This window comes from Zonotrichia albicollis, chromosome 4, assembly GCF_047830755.1.
Source record: "Zonotrichia albicollis isolate bZonAlb1 chromosome 4, bZonAlb1.hap1, whole genome shotgun sequence".
Lineage (NCBI taxonomy): Eukaryota > Metazoa > Chordata > Aves > Passeriformes > Passerellidae > Zonotrichia > Zonotrichia albicollis.
This window is the reverse complement of record NC_133822.1, coordinates 5223055-5250543: the sequence shown is the minus strand read 5'-3', so window position 1 is coordinate 5250543 and position 27489 is coordinate 5223055. Positions and strand designations below refer to the sequence as shown.

The window sequence follows — 27489 nt, the reverse complement described above, 5'->3', positions numbered from 1 at the left end:
TGGCTCAGAGTGAAGAGCTGAAGAGGCATTTTGGTGGGATAACCCTGCTGGGAAGAGAGGGGATGCTGTGCCACAGCGCTGCAGAGAAGGGATGCTGTGGGATGTTGGGCTGAGGGCTACAAAACCTACCTGAACACCTGGCTGCACCCCCATCATCCCCCAGCACAGGCACTTCATTTCTGGTGCTGCCTGTTTTGGGTGTGGGCAGCACTGCCAGATGTTGCTCCATCAGAAAACAGACACCCTAACTTTTCCAAACTTAATTTTTCAGGTATTTTTTTTCCCCTGCAGGACGCCTGCCTGAGGCTCTCAGGGACTGGAGAGGGGCAGGGTGGTCTATAATCACAGAAACCTCTGCCTGTTTGTTAAACAAGAACTTGGGCTGCTGAATAAGGATATTAAAAATATTGCATAACTTCTCATTCCTTAATGAGCCAAGGGTCATGCAAGGAGGCACAGAGTGGGATTGCTGGTTGCTGTGTTAGTACAAACTACTGAGAGCTAATGAGCAGAGCACATGCACTGAGATGCTATCCAACAGGGAGATGTGTATCCTTTCTGGTTTGAACTATAAAATCACTCTCCTCTCCTCCCCTGCACAAGGGAGTTGGGCACCTCTGTCACACTGGCTCCACTCTTATCTCTAGAACAGCTTTCCCATGTGATCTGAGCAAAATGATTCTGTCTCCTGGATTTCCTTTATACAAGAGGCTAATAGTTATTAATCATTTTCTTCTTCCCCAACCTCTCTCTGAGCATTTTGATTTACAAATCTGTCACATCAGGTGTCTCCCTGCACGTGCCCATAGCTGGGTCCTAATGCAGTAAAGCCTCAGGTCCACCTATAATGTAAAACATCATTTTTCACAAGGGCCTGGAGTGATTGGACAAGAGGGAATGGTCTTAAGTTGAAGGGAGGTAGGTTTAGATTGTGTATTAGGAAAAAAATATTTACAATAAGGGTGGTAGGGACTGTACAGGTTGTCCAGAGAGGTGGTGGACTTCCTGTCCCTGAACTGTTCAAGGCCAGGCTGGATGGGGCTCTGAATGACCTGGTTGAGTGGAAGGTGTCCCTGCCTATGGCAGAGGGGTTGGGCCAAGATGGTCTTTAAGTCCTTCCAACCCAAACTATTCTGTGATGATCTATGGGTCTGTGAAAAGCAAAAATGACCTGGAGCCTCCATATCCTCTGAATTCTCCATAAAGGTGCTAAGTGTGTTACCACTGGAAGTACCCAGGCAAATACTAGGTTTTTCTTTTTAAAACTAACATAATCTCTCAATTTCTTTTCACAATTACAGAAAAAAAATACTACATGGGATGTAGTTGAGCATTTAGGAAATGTTTTTCTCTTAAAGTAAATTTTGAAACCTTTGAGCACTACTGTAATAATATCAATGACAACAATACTAGTGACTGCAATAATAAGAGTGACTGTGGGCTTACACTGTGATACTGTGAAAGAGGTGAGGCTGTGTCCTGCACCCTAAGGACATGCAGAGCCTGTGTGACGTTGTCCAGTGCTGTAACTAACTCAGGAGTGAAATGTAGCAGCTGTTTAAATAGAGAGCAGTAACATGATACAGCAGTTTAAGTCCAGCAGGGAAGCACCTTTCCATTAGAAATGCAGGGTGGATTTATATTAGAAATCAATATTAAATCAAGATTCATAAAAATAAAAAAAAAATCATGCATATGTTGCAATTCAAGCACGGCAAACTCTGTAATAAAAGTAAGCTTTAGGTGCTTTAAATGGTGAGATTTTTAAACTGCAGCTAAGCAAGGTGTCACCAATCAAGCTGGAATTCAGCCAGGACAGGGAGGATAACAACACTGCTACCCTTGTGCTGCTTTTCAAGCATCAGGAATGTTCGGGACTTCATTTCACACAGCACTTAAAGCAGAAATTCTCAGCAGCACAGCAAGCCTTGTCCTACCCAGACATATATCCACATTCTTTTAGGGAATGCAGTTCCTACACCATGTTACTCAAGAGACTTTTCTAAAAGAATGAAGAATGCTGCCAGACACAGGCCAAGCTCAGAGCACGTGTCAAACACACAAATTAAGTGCAGACTAATGAACAATCTACAGACTTCTAAGATGCACAAACATCTGCAATTTCTGTATGTCGATGAAACCAGGAAAGAGATTAGTGGACTCTACACATTTCAAATGAGGGCTAAGTCAAGTTCTTGATGTTGTATGAGGGTTTTGTACTTTACCCGACTGACAGCAAAATCTATGGTGAGTCTGACATTTGAGGTTTCAATTCAGTACTTTTGAAAGCACTTATAAAAAACCTCTACCTCCAAAAAAGGTGCTCTACCTCAGTTAGCAGAAAATATCATATGGGATATAGCTGGACTTGTTAGAAGAAACTTAAATTTGGAACTGGGAACCAATGAAAAATTCAGTCCAAGTTGCAGGGTTTCAATTAAATTGTTAAACCCTCAAAACGTGTGTGGAAACAAGGGCTGGATAAACAGCAGTTTAACAGAGAGCAATATCAGGACTCCAGTGTCATCCGTTTGAGACAATGAGCCACCCAGGAGCTCTCCAATTCCAGGGAGGAATGCCCCTGGCATGGGACAGAGCGTGGCATGTGTCACCTACCACGTAAGTACTGACGGTCTCGGTCACCACGCTCCGAACGGGAGCTTTGGAGCCCCCAGCTGCTGACACGGCTGGGGAGGGTGGTGGGATGAGGACAGGAGAGATGGTGGCCTGTGGAGGAGGAGGAGCTGGAGCTGGAGGAGGGGTGACATGAACAGGAGCTGGCACCGGTGACGGCACAGGCGGAGGCGTTTTGGGCCGTGCTGCCGGAGTGGAAGCTTTGGCCTCTGGAGCTGACACCACTTTGCTGATGACTCTGTAGGAGCAACACAGAGAACTGTTAGAGCTGAGGGGAGAGAAAGCAATGATCAATCACCCATTAGAGAGAAAGAAAATATAGAGCAGCTAATTCATGTCAGCCTGGAGTCACCAAAGAGGCTGTTTCAACCCCACACAAGCCCTGCTGTCATTGCTGCACCCATCCATTTACAGGATAAAGCACAGAGCCATTACAGAGTGAATGCCAGGACACCCTGAGCCAGTCTGTACCTCACTGTCTTATAAATATTCTCTGTGCCTTTACTAAACCTTGTTTCGTTAAGTTTTATTGCATTCGCTCAATTTGTGGGAAATATTAGAAAGGAAAGTTAATCAGCTGTGAACAGCACTGATTTTAATCTTCAAACTGAGAGACCATATCATCCTGTTAAGGTCCTACATTAGGGGGTTCTGCAAATATTTGCTAGTTTGGTATTTCTTTGCCCAAATGTTTATGAAATCAGCAGTGGATCTAGTCAGGACAAATAAATGACGCACACTATACACTCAGCAGTTAAAATATTGCTACTTACTCGAGTAGCTGAAGTAGACAGGATGTAGCTCTAGTAAATACACTGTATAGAACAATCCTGCCCAGGAAGGGGGATACATAGAGGACCCAGCCTTTATTAATGACTGTTGATACACAGTGATATTGATGTGCATGCAATTTCACAGACAAGCCAGAAAAAACTCTTACTACAAGGCTCTAGGTTAGAAACATAAAGAGAAGGAAAAGGATGTTTTAAAAAAACAGAACAAAAACAACCCAAAAACCAACCAAAACCTCAAAGAAAACACAGGATAGGTTGATTTGTTTTACCACATTTTGGTAAATGATTTAACTAATTTATTTATATTTGAATGGTAACTGTGGGAGTGTGATTGATTTGTGACAGGACTGTAAGAAGAGGGTGATTTAAAGAAAGGTTGGACATTCCAGGGACAAGGATCATTTAAGGAGGTAAAAAATTGAGACATCAGTAGAGAAACCATGACAAAAATCAAATTGCAGCGACTCCTGAGAACCAGGAATGTCTGGCTCCACTGTCAATGTGAATTCTGAGTTCAACTTTAGAGTTTATTACAACTCCAAAGGCAGTATCACTACGATTAGAGACATTGTCTGGATTTCAAGTCAATAAAATTACAAGCCATAATTTGAGAAAGGCTTGGAATAATACAGTATGTAATGTCTGGCTGAGATAATGGTGTTTTTTCTCACAAGATATGACACTTGCACTACAAAATCAGAACTATGGTGAGTTAAAGTAAAAACATACTTGGTAAAAGAAAAAAGAGCAATGAATTTGGTAGTCCTGCCTAACCCCCAGCTGCAGCATCACACCTTCTATGAGTGAACAGGAGAAGAAAATCAAAGAATGAAATCTAAAGGGTGATAGACGATTCTTCCATCAGCAACACTGAAGAAATTCACATTGCAAATGTCCCAGTGATTGCTTCAGGTACCCAGTGTGGGGCTCAGGCTCTGTGTATGTGTCAGTGAGGTGCTCGACTGTGAGTCCAAGTACAAGAGTCTTGATTTATGTTGTGTGTGACTTGCAGAAGGAAGGAAATTCTACTATCAGGCCATCCTGGGAACAAGCTACGCATCAAAACCAGCCTCCTTCTCCTGTTGGTGGGGAACATCCAAAACCCCACTGTTATCTCTCACCAAGGAAGTTTTCTCTTTGGCTCATGATGTGTTTCTGGTTCAGTGAAAGTCTCCTGGGGCTCCTGCCAGACTTGCCATACCCAAGTCAAATGCTTCTTCTGTGTCTTCCCCATTCCAGAGACAGCCCTGGCTGCCAGTGCTGAATGCCTAAGACCGTGGTTGGTGCCAGTGCTCCCCTGGTTTCAAATTTATCCTCACAACTGGAGAGCCATCTCTCAATAAACAAACTACTAGCTATAATAAAAGCGAGGATAGGGACTGAGAGGAAAATATTGGCACAGCAAAAGCCATTTGGATGATTTCAAACATCATTGCCCCTTCTTTCCATGCCTCCCTCTCCTACATCCTGCAAGTAAACAAAATCCTGCAAGGAGTTCTCCAGGGAGTCAACCCTCCCCAAGTCTAGACTAGAAGATGTATTAGCTAATAGGGCTTTAAACACAACTTTGCACACAGCGTAAACAGTTTGAAAGAAGTATTAGCTAATACAATTTGAATAAGAGTGACCATGCCCAGCTAACACATGAAATTAAATTACAGAGTTTCTTGGTCTAAAGCCAGGTTCTCCTCCTGCACAGGGTCTTCGAAGCCACTCTGCTCGGAACTGCAGAAGCAGCAAGGAACACCACATGTGAAAGCTTCCAAAAGTACAAATATTCATTAGCGAGCGACACACGCTCATGGATTGGCTGGCGTGCCTCAAGTGTGCAATTAGGACATGTTCAGTATATAGGGCAGCTTGTTTATCTTGATTTTAGAGCTCACTTATCAAAACAGGAGATCGGCATTTCGGAGCACGCTTGGGCCTACCACTCCCTTGGGCTAATGGAGTTCAGAGACTTTAGACTCCAGAGTGGAGAAATGAATGGTTTTGTGCTGCACCATCAGAGGTGATGGAGTAATCCCAGCGAGGGTGGTTTAGCCTGTCCTGAAGAAGGGGCTGCACACACGGAATATGGAGGTGGGGAGAAATCAAAGGGAAATAGCAGTCCCACGACTAATAATTACAGTTACTTCAGACTTGGAGAGAAACCTGATATCAAAACACTATGTAAATGATGGCAAGATTTATGAGCTCTGTTTTATAGACAGGAAAATTGAGCTCACTGCAAGTAGGCGGCTCTCACTGTAGCAGAGCCTTGATCCTCTTGGTACCTGAGTCCTGCTGGGATTTAAACATTCAAACTCTTCCTTGGGACATCACCACACACATATTGTTACCTTCTTTCCCAAATGTGTTTTCATGTGTCCAAAATCATCACTTAGTCTGCAAGTACAATATTACATAAAACAAACTTTCATCTCCTTCTCCATACCAATCCAAGAACTCTAAAACTGAGGCTGAATGAGTATTTTTTGCAGAAATCAAACACAAATGAACATCAACCATCACCACCACAATCAGAGTTGTGAGACAAGAACTGAATTTCTCTGCAGACTGCTTGCCTATCAATGTACCACAAACAGATTCTACAGTGAAAGATAAAAGGTCAATTAAAAGTTGTTTTTGAATCAAAACAGTTCCTCCAGAATAAAGGTGTGAGAAAACCTTTGGAATAGATGTGGTTATAAGAGGCTTCATAAATTGTGACTACAGGTTACCACTCCCCTTGAAAAAAAAAGCCAGAACTGTGTGTTTGGTTGTGTCCAACCTAAATTCACTTTGGATTTCTTTTTGAATGCCAGCAGGAGCTGTCCTGCTGACAGGACCTCAGTGTATTTATCATTGAACACATGCACTGATTTGTCACAGAGTGCCTGGTAGTAACCAAGAAAACATCTAAACGTAATGAAAAGGGGAAAAACCTAAGGGATGTGAAATTTAAAGTGGAAGGACAGAGAAATCCTCAAATACCATGATTGCCAATTATTTTTCCATGTTGTTTTTTTATAACCCCTTTGCTGAAAGAGCAGAGCATAAAGCTTCCTGACAAAGGCATTTTGAAGTTATTTTTCTTTCTCACAATCTCTTCCAGTGCAAACAGCATGTCAACCCAATATCAGAACTTAATGAGATCTTCCATTGTCATTTCTGCTCAACTACATCAAGGCTGTGTTAGGGCCAAGATAATAGTGTGTAATACCTGAATCTCAGCTGAGGAGCCAGATCTCATGGAATCAAAGGATGGACTGGCTTGGAAGGGACCTTAAAGGTCTTCCATTCCCAACCCCTGTGCCATGGGCAGGGATATCTTCCTCTAGACCAGGTTTTTCAGAGCCCCATCCAAGCTGATCTTGAACACTTCCAGGGATAGGGAGGCCACCACCTCCCTGGGCAGCCTGTGCCAGTGTCTCACCACCCTCACAGCAAAGAATCAATGCTTATCCACTGGTTTAAAACTGTGTCCAACACTGCTCCAAGGGGAAGGAAGAAAAGAAAACTTCAGTGTAGTTTTTCTGCTTCTCAGGAGGGTAGAGTGAATAAAAACCCTTTTTAATCATCACTCCAGGGCAATCATCCTGTTCACAGTTATAGTTCCAAACCCAAAGACGATGAACACCAAGTGTCAGCTTGCAGGCAAAGGGCAAATCCTACCAAGATTTGAAGTGTTGCAACAGGTCAGTTGGTTTCTAATCAGCTCTAAGTGGCAGGAGCTGTAACATGCTACATCTGCAGCAAAATGAAGCTCCAAGGTGTGAAATGGTTTCCTATCTTTGGAAGTAATTTATTTGATTTAATTCTGATCCTTACGGCTGAAAGCCCCATTGACTGCTTCACCTAAACACAGGGGGAAGATGTGCACCAAAAGGAAATGGTTTTTCAAAAACAGGACATGGGCCACAGGGCAGAATGATTGCTATGGGCAATGAGCTCCAAAACATGCTGTATCAGAACTTTGAAAGGTCTAGTAAAAAAATCACAGTAATCTTTGTTTCTCAGAGGCAGAGCTCCCAAGAAGCTGTTTCTCTGCCCAGAGGAAAAAACTAACATTTGAAAAGTCCTAATTCTTTTCTGAACCCATGACCCATTTTTAAGCAAGGAGAAGGAGCTAAATGGGTCTCTGTGTCTAGGAAAATGACACAACTGCACTGACAAAACTGAAACTGGTGCAATTCACTTGGCTTATCAATCATCATATAATCTATTAGATTTGATATTCCCTTATTGATATAAATTCCTGGATGGTTTGATATTCCCTTATTGATATAAATTCCTTCATGTAACTATTTTGTTACTGAAAAATCTCACATCTGGAACTGAGATTGCTACACCAGAAAAAACCTAAACCCTCTAAGACCTATGGGTAAGAATGTAAAAAACACCTAAGGAAATCAGGAAATTTCCATATGGTTTAGATTCTTCAGAGATAAGAGGTGATTCTGAAAATTTTATTCCAGCCCTGGAGGAGAATCAGTGTGATTTAAGCTCTGTAATGTAGGCTAATTCCCATATTACTTTTACAAAGGGAAATTTATTTGCTGTTTCATGCCCTGCTGAATATTTTATTTTGTGCAAACAAGTCATATTGGCAAACAGAAGCTCCACAAGCACACGCTGTGACCAACCTGTGAGTTTGTGGAGTGCCAGAATGCACCAAACCTCCAAGGAAGCCCCAAGCAATTTTGCAAGTGAAAAGACCTCAGCACTTTAACATCACCTGCCATGTGGTATCCTTCTCTATCAAGGAAAATGAACTTTGAGCACTTTTTCAAGATAACATCCACTTTTTTGGGTGCCTGCCTCTCCCAGGTAAAGTGTGTTGACCTTCAGTGGTGCATATGGAGATCAACAGCTCATTCTCGATTTCAATGGAGCTGGGGAAGGGTCTGGAGCACCAGGAGCAGCTGAGGGAGCTGGGGATGCTCAGCCTGGAGAAAAGGAGGCTCAGGGGGGACTTTATTACCTTCTAGAACTCCCTGACAGGAGGTACAGCCAGGTGGGGGTTGGTCTTTTCTGCCAAGTAACAAGTGAAAGGACAAGAGGAAATGGCCTCTTGTTGAGCCAGAGGAGGTCCAGATTGGATATTAGGGAAAATGATTTCATGAAAAGGGTTGTGAAGGCTGGAACAGGCTGCCCATGGCAATGGTGGAGTCACCCATCCCCAGAGGGATTTAAAAGACGTAGATGTGGCACTTGTGCACACAGTTCAGTGATGGACTTTGCAGTGCTGGGTTAATGGCTGGACTTTGATGATCCAAGATGTCTTTTACAACCTAAATTATTCTACAATTCCATTATTCTAACATTATGGCAAAGCCCCACAAATACCTGGACATTCAGACCAGCTGACATTTCCAGCCAACTCCTTTGCTTTATGGACACATGCACTGTTGAAACTGAATTACAGGTTTTCTACTGTTTATTTTCTCATTACTTTAAGCGAAACAGATTTCTGCCCTTGGCCTTCAGCCTCTGTATCTGTTACACCCAGAGTATTTCTCCCAACAACCACAAGCACCTTTCAGTTGATGACTCCTAAATCTCCCTCCCATTTTCTCACCATTCTGACTTACACCTCTGGATGGTTCATTGCCAGTCTGACAAAACAAAACTGAGCTGGTAGCGTGGCGTCTTGGTATCTTTCATCTTATTTTTTCCCTTATCATCAATAACAAACATCTTCAATGTTAAAACCACCTGGCACCAAACCCTTCTGCTGAGTTCTCAAGAGCAAAACCAGAACCTGGTAAAACATGTTTGTGTCAATGAGCTCTTTGCAAACTTTCTCTTCTCTGTTCTCAGCAAACTGCTTTTATTGTCATTTGTTTTGGGAAATGTTATGGGATGCATGATCTAGGAGTTTGCCCATAAACCAGTCCTATATCCACCCTTTTTGGTGGGAACTGGTAAAGAACATGAATTACAACCCATACTGGTACAAGTACCAGAAAATTGTACCAGTATGGGTTTAGAAAATATTTAAAGCTGTAATTTTCAGCTTGTTATCAAGTTTGTTTTTGAAAGAAACAAGTAAGACAGATGGTCCTGGACTTGGAGACTCTGTACAGCAAAAGATCAACTGCTAACAGGACAACTTCACTAAATTCAGGTAGGACCACCTGTTCTTTTGTGGCTATTTCTTTATGGTCTTCTTGTCCACATCCAGGTCCCAGGAACCATCCCACAAATCGTTGGGTCTGTGAAGTTTCCTCATCTTTGTTTAAAAACCTCAATAAAAGAGTGAATAACAAGAAGCAATTCTGTCAAATAACAAATCAGTACCTTTCTCTTGCAGTCATCCTCTGTGGAAAGTTTATTTTTGAAACAAATACCCATCTGCCTTTCTAATCTTTCACACATATTTGATCAGTTTCTGTTGTGCTTCATAAGGGCAGCTGCTCATGGCCATTTACACAAGCAATTCCCTCATGTGTCTAAACCTGCCTGAAGTATTTTTTTTTAATTGTGGTATACAGTATACAAGTTGTTGGGGTTTTTTTTATTTTTTTTTTTACTCTTGAGCAATAAGCAACAAAATCAAAGAATCTCACAGTAAATTGTTTTGTTTTCTAATGACTCAAGCCTTTTTATGGATTCACTTTTGGAGTCATCACTCCATGTGGCCAGCAGCAAAATGAAAATAATTTGCCACAGACTACTGCATACCATAAACAGGATGAATAATTAGTTGGGGTGGCTTCAGTAATTAAATAAAATAGAAGGAAGAAAAAACCTAAGGACTACATCTGAAGTTGTAAATTTAATTCATGCTCAAGGAAGAAAAAGCTGTGCTAAATCACCTCTATAAATATAAACAAAAATGATCATTTACTTGTTTGGTAAAATGGTATTCTTCACTTTTTTTTTTTCATGTAAAAGCTGCAATCCTGCAGCAAGAGAGAGGCTGGGGAACCTCCAGCAAAGTGAAAGAGCCTTTTGGATGGATACAGGACCACACATGGGGATTTTACAGCAGGATTTGGGACAATATGTTACACTGAAAAAGAACAATTGGGAAAGGGATATGAATCATAGCTGAGACAGTATCTTCATTAAAATACATTCAGCATTTCAAAAGGCTCCAAAAATCAGTCCTCCAGCTCTTATAATTTAAAAGACCACAGAACAGAGAAATGTGGGTATGTCAGTAAATACACTCACAAAGATTGATGAAAGCTGTAAAGATCACTGGAATTCCTTCAGCACACCTTGGAGAGGAGCAAGATCATTTTTCATTACTCTGCCTCCTCACTTAGGTGGTCTATTGATCATATCAAAAATGATTTCACCATTACATGCTCTTTTGCAGCACAAGTTGGATTGACACCCAGAGCAGCAGTTCTGTCAAAGCACAGTTAACACAGCCCTTCCCTGCTAAAATAACTGGGATGCCCATTAGCACAGCAATAAACACAGAATTTTACTGCTTGTGCTCTATTGTTTCATTTTCCCAAACAGTGGTTAGACCTTCTCCATTTTTCTCCCTTGTCACTGTCATATTTTCTGGAAAAATCTCCTTGCCCAGGACTCTTCTCCTAGGAAGCTGAGAAGCCTCAGAGAAAAAGGAAAACAATATTATCTCATTTGCTTCTCCTGTGTTTTACTGCCTTGGAATGTGGTTGGAGATTGTTTATCCAACAGGTAATTGTTTTATTGGTTTCATGCGAATTGTTTTTGACTCACTGGCCAATGGGGGCCAAGCTGTGTTGGAGAGAGTCACGAGATTCATGAGTATCTTTTTAGCCTTCTGTAAGTATCCTTTCTCTATTCTTTACTATAGTTTAGTATAGGTTAGTTTAGTATTCTTTAATATAATATAGATCATAAAATAATAAATTAATAAATAATTAAAATAATTTTCAATAATAAATTGATATTATTGTAAGTATCCTTTCTCTATTATTTAGTACAGTTTAGTATAGGTTATTTTAGTATTCTTTAATATAATATAGAAAATAAATTAATAAATAATTAAAATAATATTCAATAATAATAATAAATATTAAACCAATACTGAATATTATTTTACATTACATAAATTTAAAAATAAAAATTAAATTAAAAATTAAATTAAATATTAAATTCATTAATAAAATAATAAATTAGCCTGAGAATGGAGTCAGATTCATCATTCCTTCCAACGACGGGGGTCTCAGAAAACACAACACTCCCTGAAGTATCACTTCTTTTTCCCCCCCTGCTCTTCAATTCCTCAATGAATTCTCCTCTGGAGCTCCCCCTTGGGTAAGCCATGTCTCACAGGGTAACCAACACCGCCCACAGCTGTGTCCCACCATGGCCCCACGCTGCTGCCACTCCGTCTGCGCGAGGCTTTGGTCACGGTGCCTGAGCTGCTGCAAACACTGCCCTCATTCATCCCAACGTGCACAGGGAGGGGCTTCCAGCAGGATTCCTTTACCTGTTTCCCCACCACAAAACAGTGCAATAAATGGAATGGGTCATGAGCTACTTGGCTGGTAATGCAAACCTAAGGCTTGACAAGTCAATAAAAAGCCAATCCTCGCCTTCCCAGCCACACGTAGGGAGTCAAGGCTGGAGGCAAACAATTTGGATATGCCTGCACAGGGAGCTTAATGAACCCCATTATTCAGCTTTTGTGGGCAAACAATATGAAGACAATAATGTAAATTATCGAAGTCTGACTAGCACACCACTAAATAGCACCCAAAGTTCAAAAGTTTCTTCATTGATTTATCTGTATGAGAACAACCCTGTTAAAAACTGACACTCCTGAATATACACCAAAGATGATTCTGTAACAATCAGGTACATTCCTGGAAACATTGAACTCAAACTAGCAGCAGAGTCTTGGATATCCAGCTTTTTTTCCACAACTCACTTGGAGCTTGAACAGTTTTAAAAGAACAAATATCCATGTTACAGCAGCAACTCAGATTCCCAATGAGCTTTGGGGAGCACCAATACAGTCCTTGCCTAATTTCTTCAGCCAGGTCAATAAGAATCATATGGATGTATTTGTTAAAACCTTCTTCTTCCCTTTCTTAGTGCCATGACCTTTCAAAGTCTGATTGTGTATGTGTGTGTGTGCAGTTTTCCCAAGAAAATTCAATCTCTGGACGGTTTGTAACTCAACTCTTTTGTAAATTAAGCTTGTAGTAGTAGATAGAAGATCCCTCATTATGGCATCTCTTTTTTGGTGAGCATACACTTGGTAGAACTCTGCATGCTACAGGTGACATTCTATAGCTCTGTGGGATTTCAAAAAGTATGAGTGAAGAACTAATTTACTAAAATTTCATGTTGCATTTAAAAAACCAAATTCTTGGGCAAACAGAACTGAAAGAGGGTAGGGTTACATTGGACATTGGGAAAAAAATTTTCCTTGTGGGGGTTGTAGAAGTTCTTAGATGAATAATCTAATCAAGAAACTTGGTGTAATAAACTAGGTCCTGTCCTCCTAGTCCCAAAAATATTCTTCTGGGTCACTGATGTTAAACAGAGAGGTCACATCTATGATTACAGGGTAATTTCTCCATCTCGACCCTTGGTTTTGAGATTCTCTACACAGGACATCAGCTGGTTCTGCTCATGGCTTTTGTCAGGGGGGTATCATGCAGCTGAATGAGCCCCCACAAAAAAATAAAATAACCTTGCACTGATAATATCCTACCAAGTAATAAAGATTTTTAGTGGGGCCAATTAAGTATCTGGGTAACAAAATTTTTTCATCCCTTAATCCTTTTATGATTTTATCTTACAATCCACAGGTTATTTAATATACATTTTTATAAGCACACACACAAAGGTATCTGTGGATGTGTGTGATTTGTTTTTGGAGAAAGTCACGTATCTACTCACTTAAAAAATATAGAAGACAAGGGGCAATTTCATTAGAGCAGGAGGTCAGGTTTACCAGTTAAACATTGTTAAAATGCCTGTCTTTCTCCTCTTCCTGTCTGCTTTCCAGGTTCCCTGCTGATGGCAGAGTTATGATACGGGTCTGGAGCAAAAGTCTGAAATTTAAGGTAAATTTGGAGACCTAATTTCACGAAAAACATATATCCTGCTTCCAGGGCACAGAAACACTGGAACAGCACCCAGTGAGTAGTGCTGTGCTTTGTGGTCTGGCATTAGTGTCAGCAGCCATGTGTTTTTTCTTAAAAGCTGTTTTTAAATGTAGCATAAATTTATCAGAAGTATCAAACATTACAGCATGTACTTTTGCTGAAGTTTATGTCAGCTGTAGCAGTAGCTGGAATGTCAACACTTTATCAATAGACAGAATTTAAAAAAACTTATGTGTATGAAAAATGATAGTGCTTAGGAAAAATAACAAGACAAAAAGAAGCCATGATGTAATTGAATAAAAGTATTAAACTCTACTCATTATTTGCAGTTCATTTAAAATTTAAAAGTCTGTGTTTTTTGTTTTGCTTGTTTTGTTTTGAAAAAAGATAGCATCACTGGTTCCTTCCTATACTAACTCAGTTAGCAATCTACCTTGATAACACTGGAATGGAAAAAAAAAAAAGTGAAAAACCCTTCCAACATATCATTCAAATCATATCTAAAAAAGTGGTCATAAATATTTTAGAACCCAAGCAAACCAATAAGAGCAAGGCCCATTAAGGATAAGATCTTTTACAACAAATTAAATAAAACAATTTATTGAAGCCTGGACTTGAGATAAACTAGATTTACTAGCTGACCTTTTATTCATTTAAAGAACAAAATTAGCTCTAATTGCATTAGAATGGAATCCAGTAAATTTTTTCTAATGTGGCATCCATGCAAGTATTGCTGTAATTGTTTACAACTAAGATGGAAATGCTTTGATAATAATCTACTTTCTTCTTGTTTTACTGTGCAGTTAAAACACTTGCAAAAAAACTCTTAAGTGGGACAGTTTTTCCAATATTGGTCTGTCCATCCATCAGCAATAATGCATTTTCATGTCTATTAACCCAATGTTGTTAATAGGCACTTCTTTTGAGCTGATGAATGTTGTAAAAACATTTGCACTCCACACAAGCCTGAATGCAGGTATTACTTTGAACCTGGGAGAAATATGTACTTTTATTCACAAACACAAGAGAAAAGGCTTTCCTGCTGCTGCCATCACTGCTTTGTAAATGGGTCCAAGCAGAGGAGTCAAGAAGTAAAATTATAAAATCATAGAATGATTTGGGTTGGAAAGGACCTTAAAGATCATCCAGATCCAACCCCTGCCATGGGCAGGGACATCTTCCACTATCCCTGGGTGCTCCAAGCCCTGTCCAACCTGGCCTTGGACACTTCCAGGGATCCAGGGCAGCCACAGCTTCTCTAGGCACTCTGTGCCAGGGCCTCACCGCCCTCAAAGAGAAGAATTTCTTCCTCACATCCCATCTAACCCTGCCCTCTGTCAGTTTGAAGCCATTCCCCCCTATCCTGGCACTCCATGCCTTTGTACAAAGTCCCTCTGCAGTTTTTTGGAGCCCCTTAGGCACTGGAAGGGGCTCTGAGGTCTCTCCACAGCCTCCACTTCTCCAGGCTGAGGAGCCCCACTGCTCACTGCACTGCAAAGGCATTTTGCTCACTGCTGCTGTGTGAGTCAGCCAGCTTGTGCTGAGTTTATGGTGTGATGTGTGTCTCCATTCCGTGCACCATCAATCTGACACTTTTGCTTCACACTCCTGAAAGCCCTGTGCCTCATGAAGATCTGTAAGTGCTTCTATTAAAGATGTTCTATATGACATTCCCCCAAACAAATTAACTTCCAATTGAACAGGTACTTGGGTACTTCCAAAAGCCTCCAAACATCTCTTCTCTCTAACAGAGAAATTGAAATAACTCATTTATTCATCTAGTTTCTACTCATATCAAATTCTAGGAATCCCTGAAAGTTTTCCTTGCACCTTTCCATGGAGATTCACGGTATCCTTAAACAATCCCATGCCAGTTAACTCCAGAGACAGGCTAAGTGAAACACAACATTTTTATATGATAATTGCCAGATATTTAGAAGCTCATTACCAACACAGATGAAATATAAGTTTAATTCTCCCTTTCTATAACACATCAAAAACCATTTCTTTCTGCCTGTTGTGAGATCCTCAGATGGGGGAAAAGGTGCCACTAAAGATGTAAAATGTAAAAATTTTACATTTTACATCTTTAGTGGCAAAATGTAAAATTGAATCTGGAAAAAATGTGAGTTTCCCAAAAGCCCATGAAATGAGATGTCAGTATCTGAGACCCACTAAGGGCTGGCAGGGATGACAATGATGCACCCACATGATTTGTAGCAAACAGATGGAGCCTGAAGTCCCCTCTCAAAATATGTGAGGGTATGAGAAACACTGTGGTGAGATAAGGTTGGAAGGTAACTGGTGCTAAAATATGGTGAACTTTAATTCAGAAGTTGAAAATATTAATTAATTTCCCCCATATAAAGACTCACAGTCCTTGGAAAAGCAGAATTTAAAAGTACCCATGTCTCCTCAAGGAGGAAAATGGATCTGTGGGCTTTCAAGGGACAGCATGTCCAGCCATGCACATTCAAATCATGCTCAGCAGGACAGACAAGTATTCTGAGAGAGCTGGAACTTTGTACAGCAACCTGAGGCACAGAAATTTTAGATCACACTTAAATACTGTGAAAGGAAGAAAGCAAAAATGGTTAATAACTGGGGTGTGGGTGTCCCTTAGAAACCAAGGAATCACTAAAGTCCCTTAGCAGCTTCAAACCAGTAAAAGCCATGATTACCTACTGGGGAGAAGTAGGACAGCAGAGAAAAAGAAAATAATCATCAAAATCCCATTTAACTTCTAGAGCAGAAAAATGAGTGATTAGGAGGTTTGGTTCATAATGGCTGTATAAGAGAAACAACTGCATTAGCAGTATTTAATGTGAGGAATGGAAATGAAAGATCTGTGTGTGCTCATGTTTACCATTGGACATGAAAGTGTGCTTTGTGCCACGAAATCAACACGAAAAACCTGATTAAAAAAAACCCTTCACATCCAAGACAGGAGCAGCCTAAAAGCCCGGTGACGCATGGATTCCCCAGCCTCTCCAGCCTCCTGTTTGTGCTGCATGATCTCAGGATAGGGATCACCCTATTTATGCTCATCCAGTACAAAGTAACTATTATTTGTACAACAGCACCCAATAATTAGGGAGCTAATGAAGCAGCACTTGAAATGCGTTAGGCACACTCATGAATAATCATCAACAGTTATAATAAAACAGATGTGTAGAAAGGAATTCCAACTGTTATGTTTTAAAGCATAAAACAACTGTTAGCTGGGGAGTGTTGTGAAACTTAGCTGTAGGTTACACTCAGGATAAGCATCCATTACAGAAACCTCACTAAATGGCACTGGAGGCAGCATGCCAGCCCAGATGGAGTCCTGTAATCCATGCCCTAGAAAGACATGGAATGGCACACACAGTAGGATGGATGGAAGGTGATGAGACTCACTTTGCTGTATAATGTAATTTGCCATTAATTTTTAAGCTTTTCCCACTGAAAAGAAGAGCTCCCACAAGTGCCAGAGGTGAGCACACACCTCACAGATGGATTTATTTGTACTTACATCTTGTCTTGGCCTGCGCCCACTCTTAAAGTCAGCCGGGGAATAACCGGAGATGGAGCTGGAACAACTGGTTCCACCTTTATCTGTACAGGGGAACACAATCATCAATCAAAGACTGCAAGCAGACTCCCAAAATATATTAATTACATGAAAGCACTGATGGAGCTAACCAGAGCATATCAGCTTAATGAAACAAAACTATGACAGACTAATCACTGCTCTCTCACACTTTGTCCCATGGTGTGGATGGGTCTCAGTCTGCAGGGAGGCCCAGCTGCAGAAATTCATAAATACAAACTCTAAGCTAAAAAAAACCAACTTCAAATTTTGCTCCTATTGTACCTCCAATTTCTTAGCAAATCTTCCTGATTAAGTACTTTTCTAGAGACACGAAACTTCCCAGTTTGTTTCTAAACAATGACATGAAATGCTTTGATGTTAGTGCTCAAACTTGTCAGGCGCCCATTACTGTTTGCATGTTTTTCTGAGATTTAAATTCAATTATTTCCCAGGTTCATCACATAAATGTACCAGGAGTCTCTTGAATCAAAAAGAGAGAGACAAAGGAAGCAAATAAACTCCAAGGTGAATTCACCAATACTGAATACTTTATGAAAGTTCTTATCCATACCAGGCATAGCAGCCACTGCATTTTACTGCAATTAGGCTGAGGTTTTTAATGACTATTTTTCAAGTGGCCTGGGATTCCAATCTTGGTATCTGGTGGAGTTTAGACCATTTGAATATGTCCTTGAACATGTCCTTGAACTTATGGAACCAGTATATGCCAAAATTACCAATTCCCATTGAGCTACTGGTTTGCAAAACCTGTCCAGAATGACCACAGATGCTACAGCTGACACTGTAATGATTCTCCAGGCATTCATTACTCAACTTATGTCCATATATGACAAGTATATATACATTATATATATATAGATAAACACATAAAAACAGAGATGGAGACTGATCTCATTTTGAGCATGTGTGTCACCATATTTAATAAAACAATCTCTTGGCTGAATCTGCTCCAGGGACTTAGACAAAACTAATATGCATACAACTAAATGGAAACCTGATCAAATTTCTAGTTTCATAAAGCTCTGACAGAAAAAGGGAGGGCAATCAATAAATACAAAGCACAGAATGCAGTGTGGGAGAGAGCAGGCCAGAGTGGGAGGGCTCAAGTGGGACGTTTTTGAGAAAGGTGATAACAAAATCTCGTGCATTTTGGCAAAAGAATTGGAGCTGCTCTCCAGGAGATGTCTAGGCCAGCGAGAGAAAGAGAGCAGCCTGAGTGGTGTTCCTGCTCTGACACAGTGAACTGTGCTTTGCAATGCAGCTCTCCATGGATATGGATTAGCTGATTTCACAGGCCCCTCTATACTCTTTGTTTATGTAGAACCATTTTTTGTTACGTCAGTCCCCTGGAGTGTTGCAAGAGCTTTTTTCCTCTGAAGCTTCAAATGCCTGCAACAATTTCACTGCCATCTTCCATAGGTGACAGGTGAGTCCTTTCTCTGTTTTCCCAGCATCTTAACCTGTAACATCACTCACTGCTTAGAGACTGAAACTGATGCCTGGGTACTGCAGGCTCAGGACTATGGCTTTGCACAGCCTATTTTGCCACTTTTCGTGCAGGTTTCTCCTCCTTCTTTAGTGCCTGTTTTAAATACAAAACATCTCAGGACAGGCATTGCTACTGCAGCTTCCAGCACACAGCACAGAGAGATGCCCACATCATCTATAAAGGTCCTTGGTCTATTCTAAACAATGGTGGTGTGGGCTCACAGGGCAGAAGAAAAGCACACAAACCACTTCTTTATGCTCAGATACCAACATCACAGTCTGCTAGGAGAGGAAAACAGGGCTCCACCAGAATGAAATCTCATCCTTTGATACAAGAGGACAGGAAGCATCTTTCTACAACATGGGTGTGTGTGTACGGTTTACATCATTAGACCAGGGAGAAAAGTAAGGAGCATTCATAGTTACATCCTGCAGAGCTTGGTCCTCCTCTACAGGATTTTGACACAGGAGCAAGGGCAGCTTACTTTGGGGCAGCTCAGGCAAGCCCTGATGCAAGGAGGGCTCCATTTCTCATGAAGCAGTTCCTCAACTACTTTAGTTTCCAGCTCAGCTTATTAAGGTTAGCTGAAAGTGGGTCAGCAGCTGCTCCCTGAGCTGCTCAGTCCCTCCTACAGCACGCCTGGTAATCTCTGGAGTACAAATGGGGTGTAACTGCTCCAAGTGTTTGCTTTTCATCTGGTGGAGCTCACAAGGCAGTGCCCCAGTTCTCCTTTTTGGCTCTGAGGGCAGCACCCAACACCACTGCAGGGCACGGAGCTGCAGGCAAGCCCTGGGACAAAGCTTCTCCTCCTTGGTGCCACCACCAAACACGCCTGGCACGGAGCCTTCAGCTCCTGTTTTCTGCCATTTATGCAGTGCTCTGTTTGCTGCTCTGTACCTTGCAGCAGCCTGGGGCGAAATTCCAGGAAAAACTTGATAAAAAGCCTCAATCACTCAATGGGACGGGATGTGCACAAAGGTAATAACTACAACGAGGCTCAAAAATGGGAACATTACAGCTGAGTCAGTTTTGGTTTAACTACAGCAATATCAGAAATGGGACTCTGATATTTCCTCCTGGCCATCAGGAGCTGAAACTGCAGCGAGCCCACAAACTCATCTCCCAGGTTGTGCTTACACCTCCAGGGTGGATGCACTGTGGCAGATTAAATGACCAAGCTGTAACTTGATCATTTGCTCCTGCAGCACAACTGCTGCCTAAATAAGTCATTGTGTGATCTAAAAGCTAAATTAAGGAAACATGTACTTTTAGGGGTTAAAACGAAAGAGCAGCATTCTGGAGTAATACTGGGAATTGGGGCCAGCAGAAGAGCATTTACAGTGGATTACTAAGCTTCCCAAATCACCAAAGAGGTAAAGTCCAGCAATATAAGACTCCTTTGTAGCTAACTAAAAATACATTGTCAGTGGATTTGTCCAGTTTTATGTATAAGCAATACTTCTTTCACCTGAACTAATACTAGTAGTCATATAAGCCCCTTATTGCCATGTGCTGCATTTTTTTTGCTAATCTTCAAGGATTTAGCTTCTTTGCCACATACCTCAGGGCACCAACTGATAAAGCTCTAACTCTCCATTTTTCCAGGACACCAGCAGTGCGGCCTTGCAAAAAATGAAAATCGCTCAAGAGATTTAAAGGGGAAATTTATTTTTAAAATCCTGACTTGCAGCAAAGAGGTGGATTTAAAAAAAGCTTATCTCTCAAGAATCAGTTTAAATTTTAATTCTATCTGGGGACTCTTTCATGCATTCTAGCTTTAAAGTTTATCTTTTGACAGGGACTTTTTGCCAAGGTAATGGGCAGCTTTGTCAATTTAATTTGTCCAAGTTTTTATTAGTGTTTAACTCCTTTTCCTAATATATATTTGGTGAGTCTATACAGAAGCTTTACCAGTTTGTATTTGTTTATGTGTCTTTTTATCACTCTAAAAGCAAACCTGACACAGACAACTGCAGAAGAAATGCAAAACTGAAAATGTGGAAAACAAGCAACTCATTGCCTCTATTTTACATACACCCATATTTAACTTAAAAAGAAATCTCAGCAGAAATTCTCAATGAAATACTGCACAGTATTTCATTGAGAATTTGATTGATTCACAGAAATCAGGCACAAGGGGCACACAGATAAAATGAGGAATCTGTGAAAATGTTGCTGCAGTCTAAAACCAGACATGAAATTATCATGGACAAATGAGCCACCACCCTGTTGATCATGAATTCATCCACAGCAGACAAACATTAGTTCTCCAGATTCTGCATGGAAAAGCCATTTGTAAACTTAAAAAATATATAAAGTTTTGAAATTAGCACTTTGTTGCAAGTCCAGCAGGTAATGTCAGAGTGGCAACAAAAGGACAGTGAGGAATGTCCCAAATTTGAGCTTGTACAAACCAAGTATTACACTCAAAGCAGGATGTAAAGAGCATCTTGGTAAAACTGGAACTCACACAGAGCTTCCTAAGGCTAAGGATGGAGACTTAGGAACTCTTGTATCCAAGGTTATCACACAGGAAGACAATCTTCTTTCTTTTCTTCTTTCTTTTCAATGTTAACAATTTAATGCGTATTATAAGGTGAAGTGACAAAAAAAATTAGAGCAAATCCTGAATTAGGGGAGCTGCTTCTAATGGGATTTCAAATCTGATAACATGCAAATATGCTGGTTTCATTTCTTAAATATTAAATATATTCTCAAGATTAGGTGATATTGGAAAGAAGAAATTATCTTTGGCTGATGTAAATCAGTAAGAGTTACAAGAATGGAAGCTCAAACCCCTTGAAAATTAGCTCTCCCCTTCTGTCTCTCAAGCATAAGACTCCAAAGAAAGGTGACATTTGAACACTTACACCATAATTTGAAAATAATTTTCTTACTTCAAACAAATTGGAGCAACAAGGGGGCAGATTTGCTAAGGGAAGATTCAGCAACTCCTTTCAGCATGTGAGATAACATTTATTTGAAGGCACTCTGCTTCTCATTTCTGTCCACCTGGGAATTTCCAGGCTGCTACAAACTTCAAAATAGAGGATTTTTAGAAACAAATGTAGAGTTTACATGAAAGGTATAGGGCTGCTGCCCTTCTAGTGGAAACCTACAGAACAAACTTCCTGCAGCACAACACTGCATCCCTTTGCTGTGTGTGCTGTTGTTGTGTCTGAGCCTCAGCTTTTCCAAGTGAAAAGAAGGTTGAGAAAAGCCAGGGCAATCTCACATTTCAAATTCACAGAACTAGAATTCCACATTTTTCTTTTCCAGAGATGTGAGACAATCTCTGAAGCTCTTGGTTGACATCTTCCTTGGAGTTGTTATCATTAAGAAACACCAAACCTGTAACCACGCTTCTCCTCAAAGCTCTTAGACAATGCTCAGCAGCAAACACAGGAATCCATGTGGATTCCTCAAGCAGGTGTGACATCTCACCTCATCCAACCAGCTTACCTTTTCATGTTTGTGTTTCTCCTTTTCCTTCTCTTTCTTTTCTCTTTCTTTCCTCTCCTTTTCCTTCTCCTTCTTTTCCTTTTCTTTGTCCTTCTCCCTTTCTTTCTTTTTCTTCTTCTCTTTTTTGTCCTTCTTCTTCTCTTTAGGTTTCTCTTTGTCCTCAAATAGTTTTTCAGGTAGCATGGGAGACAAGGAAGGTAACATGCTGGGAAGCCTCATGGCAGATGGTGTGCTGAACAAGGGCATAGACATTTCTTTGGGAGGTAACACAAGAGGTGCTGATGGCACCTTTATCTTATCTTCCTTACCCTTATCTTTGAGTTTCTCTTTGTCTTTTTTATCCTTGTCCTTTTTGCCTTTCTCTTTCTCTTTCTTTTTATCTTTATGTTTTTCTCTCTCTTTTTTGGTATTGCCATCTTTCAACTTTACTTTTGTGTCAGCATCCTCAAAGTCCTTTAGTTTGAATTTATACGGATCAGGATCCTCCTCTTTGAGCAGTTCCTTCCACTGAAACTTTGCTTCCTTGTTTCCTTCCTTGTCTTTATCTTTCTCCTTGTTCTTTTCCTTCTCCTTATTTTTCTCCTTGTTCTTCTCTTTATCTTTTTCCTTTTGTTTTTCTTTCTTCTTCATTTTAGTTTTCAGCTCTTTTTTCAATTTCTTTTTCACTTCTGTTGATGAAGCCAGCTTGGTTTTCTCCTCATAGACTTTGAGAAGAGGCTCTGGAGTTGGAGGTGAAGCAGAAGGAGAGGAGAAATAGGTGAAGTTGGTAGGTGGATTAGAAGGTGTCCCCATGTTTGCCTTCCGAATGACCTCATCAATTGAGTCATCCATTGTCCATGAAATGTCTGAACTTGAGGTCCCACCTGAGGCAGGTATTGGAGTTGCTCCTGCCTTATTTGCATTATTGGCAGGAACAGAAGGTTTAGGAGTTGTAGACTCTGAAATAGAAAGTCTTTTAGGGCTGGTAAAAATTTCCCCTTCTGATTCAGAGCCAGAGGAGAACTCGAAGGGGTCCGGCTCTCGCTCTGCACACGCCCGAGCAATCACGGCATCGATTGAGTCATCGATGGTCTTGTCCATGACCGGCACTTTCTTCACCTGGTTGTCCAGATTTGGCTTGGGGGCAGGCTCGGGTGGTGTCTGTGCCTGTTTCACTTGGATGTTTTCCTTTCCTATCTTCTCACTCAAGGCAGCCAGAGGGGGTCTACTCAGTGGTTCAGGCTTCACAGGTGGTTGTGGAACGTGAGCAGGAACCTTTGGGCTTTTGGGACTTTTTGGGCTCTTGGCGCGACCCGGTGACTTCTTTTCTTTGGATCCAGGTTTTGGTGAACGAATGGGACTCCCAGCTACCACTGGTGAGGGTGTAGTTTTCGGTGATTTTGTCTTTTGTCCTGGAGAACTTGTTTTGGACTTTGTTTTGGGTACGAACGGCTTTGCCTCTAAAGGTTTGGGGGTGGGCACTTGGGGCTTTGCAATGGGAGCCAACATCGGTGGTTCTGGAGAAGGGGGGGCAAGGTCTGCACTGTCCTGAACGTGAACTGGAGAAAGCATTGGTGGGACTTTTTGTGTATTTATTGAGCTAAGAGGCTCACGTTGTTCCACAGTTCCATCCAAGGCATCCCCTTTGGAAACAGACAGTTTTGGCCTTTTCACAGGTGGGAATTCCTCAGGATCGGGACTTTCTAATGGTCTCTTGCTCAAGTAGTTCTCATCATTAATTGCCTCATCCTCTTCCATATCTCCTTCTTCTTCCAGTGGGACCTGCATGGCCTCTGCAGATGTACCTCCATCGGTAGGAACCTGCTCCTCTTCCTCCTCTGCAACAAAGAGCATTTAGAAAAGCATTAGGATAATTGAAATGTGTTTTACAGAAACAAACAAGCACCACAACAAATATCATGTGCAGCTCAGCCCAGAAGAGACAACTGGCCACCTTTCTTACTGGTTTGCTGGGAGGAACATGTGGCAGCTTGTGTGTCACATCAGCCACCACTGGAACTGGCAGGTGCCCTCACTGCAGTGTAACACTGAACCCATGAGCAAAGGAGAGGAGGGCAGAGCTCACCAATGGCAGAGCCTGCAGAGCAAGCTCAAAGTGTCAGTTCTACCCAAAACCACCCTAATAACTTCTTCATTCGTTTTTAAACTAAGGGAAAGAGGTTGAAGCATTTTTTGCTGTAACACCGTGTCAATGCAAAGTGTCAAAGTAAAACTAACCAGAACTGTCTTTCTTGCCTATATCTCACCCAAGTTTGACTGCAGATTAACTACTAGTAAAACATCTTCCTAAATCTAGTTTATTCTTCCTGAAGCAGCACAGGCTGAAGGTTAAAGCAGAGGACTAAGCCCCATTCACCTGCCAGGTTCTGTCTCTGATACCATCTCAAGAGCTGCTGCAGGTGGACATTATCTGTTATGACTTTATGGGAACGCCCCAGCATTGTGTGTGTGTGTTGGTTCAATCAGGAACGTGCCTTTGAAATGCATTTTCCCATCATCTCCCTTACTGTTGTTTTGTTTGCATCGTGGGACAATCCTGGAGTGCATATGCCAGCTTCCTCCAGCAGTGAAACCAAAATGAAGGAGGAATTCACCTCGGACACTTCAGAGCAAGTGGGCATTCGGGCTGTGAGACCAAAACCCAGCTTTTGAAAACAAGATAAACCTGAAATCTACACAATGCAGACATCAGACATCAACTATTCCAAACCAGTGTGGATACCACCTGTGTGATTGCTCTGGTTTTTTGTTTAATAACAATTATTTTTTCTCCCTACATACAACACCATCTTCAGAGCCACACGTGACATTATGGTGCAGAGAAAGGAGAAAATCCACTTGAGATCTCCCAACAAATCCACAGCAGATTTAAAAAGAGAACCTCTGATCTCCACAACCACAGCCAAGCATTTTATCCTCTTTGATACACTTCCTCACTTTCAAAATGGAATTATCTGAGCAGGAAAAAGGATTCTTAGTCCTGAATAAGAATGTCTACACAGGCATTAACCTGACACATTTGTATTTGGAGTAATTACATCATTACACCTCTGCTGGTTAACATTCCTACACACACAACCTTATTTCACTTTACCCCAAGTTTCTGTTTACCCACCTGCAAAAACCCAAGACATTTTGTCTATCAGGGTTTCTGAGGAAAGATATCCATAGCCCCAAGATTCTCACATGAAATATGGAGTAAAAAACATTTATGAGGACAGTGGCTAAAACCCAACTTCCTAATGAGCAGGTGGCTTTAATGAAAAAAGCACCAAGAAACTTGAAACATTCCACTAAACACTATTTAAAACTCAGCAAGACAGCATCTTTCTAAAATATCTCTTTTCAAGGAATTTATTTTCAGGTTTTCTGCGCTGGTGTTTCTCTACTGTAATGTGTCAATGCTCTGATTTAGGAGAGTTGAGTCAAGAGCCCTGGGCTGCAGCACAAATCTTGCCAGCATCACAAATTAAGTAAAATGAGCTAGCAAGTCTGGCTTTCGCCAGGGCCCAGAGGATTTACAGCAGCCAGCCCAGAGAGGAGACTTTGCCTGAGGATAAAGTCTTAGCCTTCCGTGAAAAACAGAAATGTTAGGGAGTTAGGTTTTGCCTGGCTGGGCACTGACATTGAATTTTTTAAACTGCAAAGTTAGAGTATAACTGAGAAATCACTCTGGACTGAGCCTGCACCTGCTATGGGGGAAAAAAATCTGCTTCCCCATCATGGAAGTAATTTCAATCTCTGTTTAAGCTGCTGCAGAAATCAGCTGCCTTCACCCGCTCAGGAGGTTTTGGGGATGAAGAATCAGCATTCATCAGATGTCACACAGCACTGGTTGCTACTGAGTAATTCCCTCCAAACCCCATTCCCCCTACTTCAGAAGTGAGAGTTTGTTTTCATTTAAAAGTAGGAGATAAAATTTAAAACAAACATCATACTTTAAAATTGGGATTTAGAGAAATTTTCTGCCTCAGCCACAAGATGAAAAGTGTAGCCAAATTAAAATATTAGGAAAGATAGGGTTTGATGATAGAGACTTTAGAACAGAATAGGAATATTAGAATAGAGATAGGAATATTAACCATTTTAATACAAGAAACATGGGGATTAAAAAGTCAATAAAGTGGAAAATAAACTACTGCAACAGTAAAAATTTACACTTACTAGAAAATTTTATATTTATTAGAAAAAGATTTCTGCCCAGTGTCCATTTTAACAGCCCCTCTCCCACACTGTATCTCACAGAAGGGCATTGCAATATTTCATATTTTTATAACTCCTTCCCATCCCAAGGTGCTTCTCATGTTTTACCTACTCAGGATTGCAGAATACCAGCAGCTGCTGGATCAAAGGCAAAAAAACAATTTCAGAGGAGCTTTGGAGAACAGGGACCAGAGTTCTGTACAATAAAAAAAAGAGCAATGCTTATTTTTTTTTAATAAGGCCAAGTAAAGTTTGCAGCGGGCCCACGAAGTTTCTGTGATCTTGTGTGGAGGTGCCAGGGAAGGGCAGAAAGGTTAAAGTGCAGTTTGTAGAGGTGAGACAAGAAATCGGGGTGTCTTGGCTCCAGCTTTCATGCACATTCCTGCAAGCCACAAAGACAACTTAGTAAGGAAGCAGAAGCATTACCATCCCTTTTATATGGACTTGGATTCCCCAAAACATCTGGAAAAAATTGCCTGGGTCAGTCCTGAACAATCCAGGGACTAAGGAAGTTCATGAGCACTTAACTACTGACACACATTCACCACTTTTCAGACATGCTCAGATGACAATCTGGAATCCTATCGTGGTCAAATGAAATCCAAATTTCTCTTGGAACAAGGCCACAGTCTGATCCTTAGCAAGGACTGGTTTTCTGCCAGGCAGCAGCTTTCAAACCTGAGCCACCACAGCTGTGGCAGAAAACAATGAAGCTTTTTTTTTTTTTTTTTTGGTGGTTGGGGGGGGGGGTTAGTTAATTAGAGAAAGTGAAATTTCTATCTTGAGTTCAAGATCTATGGCTCTTTTTCCTCCCAAAGGATTCACACCAGAGCAGGAACTAAATATGGAAAAACATCAGATTTTAAGTGTTTGCTGCCTGACTTGGTGATGAGCAGTTACAACCACGTGGCCACTTCCTCACCTTGTCCATCTCGTTTGCCACCCTGCACTTCTGGATGCAGCATCCTTTGTGCACAAGATTGCTTTAAACTCTCTTTACTGCCATTTCTCCCCATCTCCAGCCACCTTTATTAATGATCCAGCCCGAGTTAGCATCTATAGGTCAAATGGATATCACCTCAACCATCTGCCCTCATAACTCTCCCCTGTAATGAAAGGAGACTGGAGCTGTTTGGGAGGTTTCTCAAGATAACAGATACATTTTTTTTTTGGTCGTTAGAGAAGTCAGTGCTGGATCAATATTAATGCTCACATTACTAAAGCTATAGAGAGCAATTGTTTATTATGTCAGCAGGCCCC

General features: G+C 41.1%; 1 protein-coding gene across 1 annotated transcript in view; it reads right to left on the bottom strand.

Annotated features, from left to right (window-relative positions):
- The window catches only part of TAF3 (TATA-box binding protein associated factor 3), a 114788-nt gene that overhangs the window by 4269 nt on the left and 83030 nt on the right, over positions 1 to 27489 (bottom strand). Inside the window, exons 3-5 of the mRNA XM_074538717.1 lie at positions 22027 to 23843; positions 16995 to 17077; positions 2617 to 2872 (exon numbers count right to left, since the gene is read on the bottom strand). Of these exons, the coding sequence (XP_074394818.1) occupies positions 2617 to 2872; positions 16995 to 17077; positions 22027 to 23843 (2156 nt within the window). The remainder of the gene's footprint in view (positions 1 to 2616; positions 2873 to 16994; positions 17078 to 22026; positions 23844 to 27489) is intronic.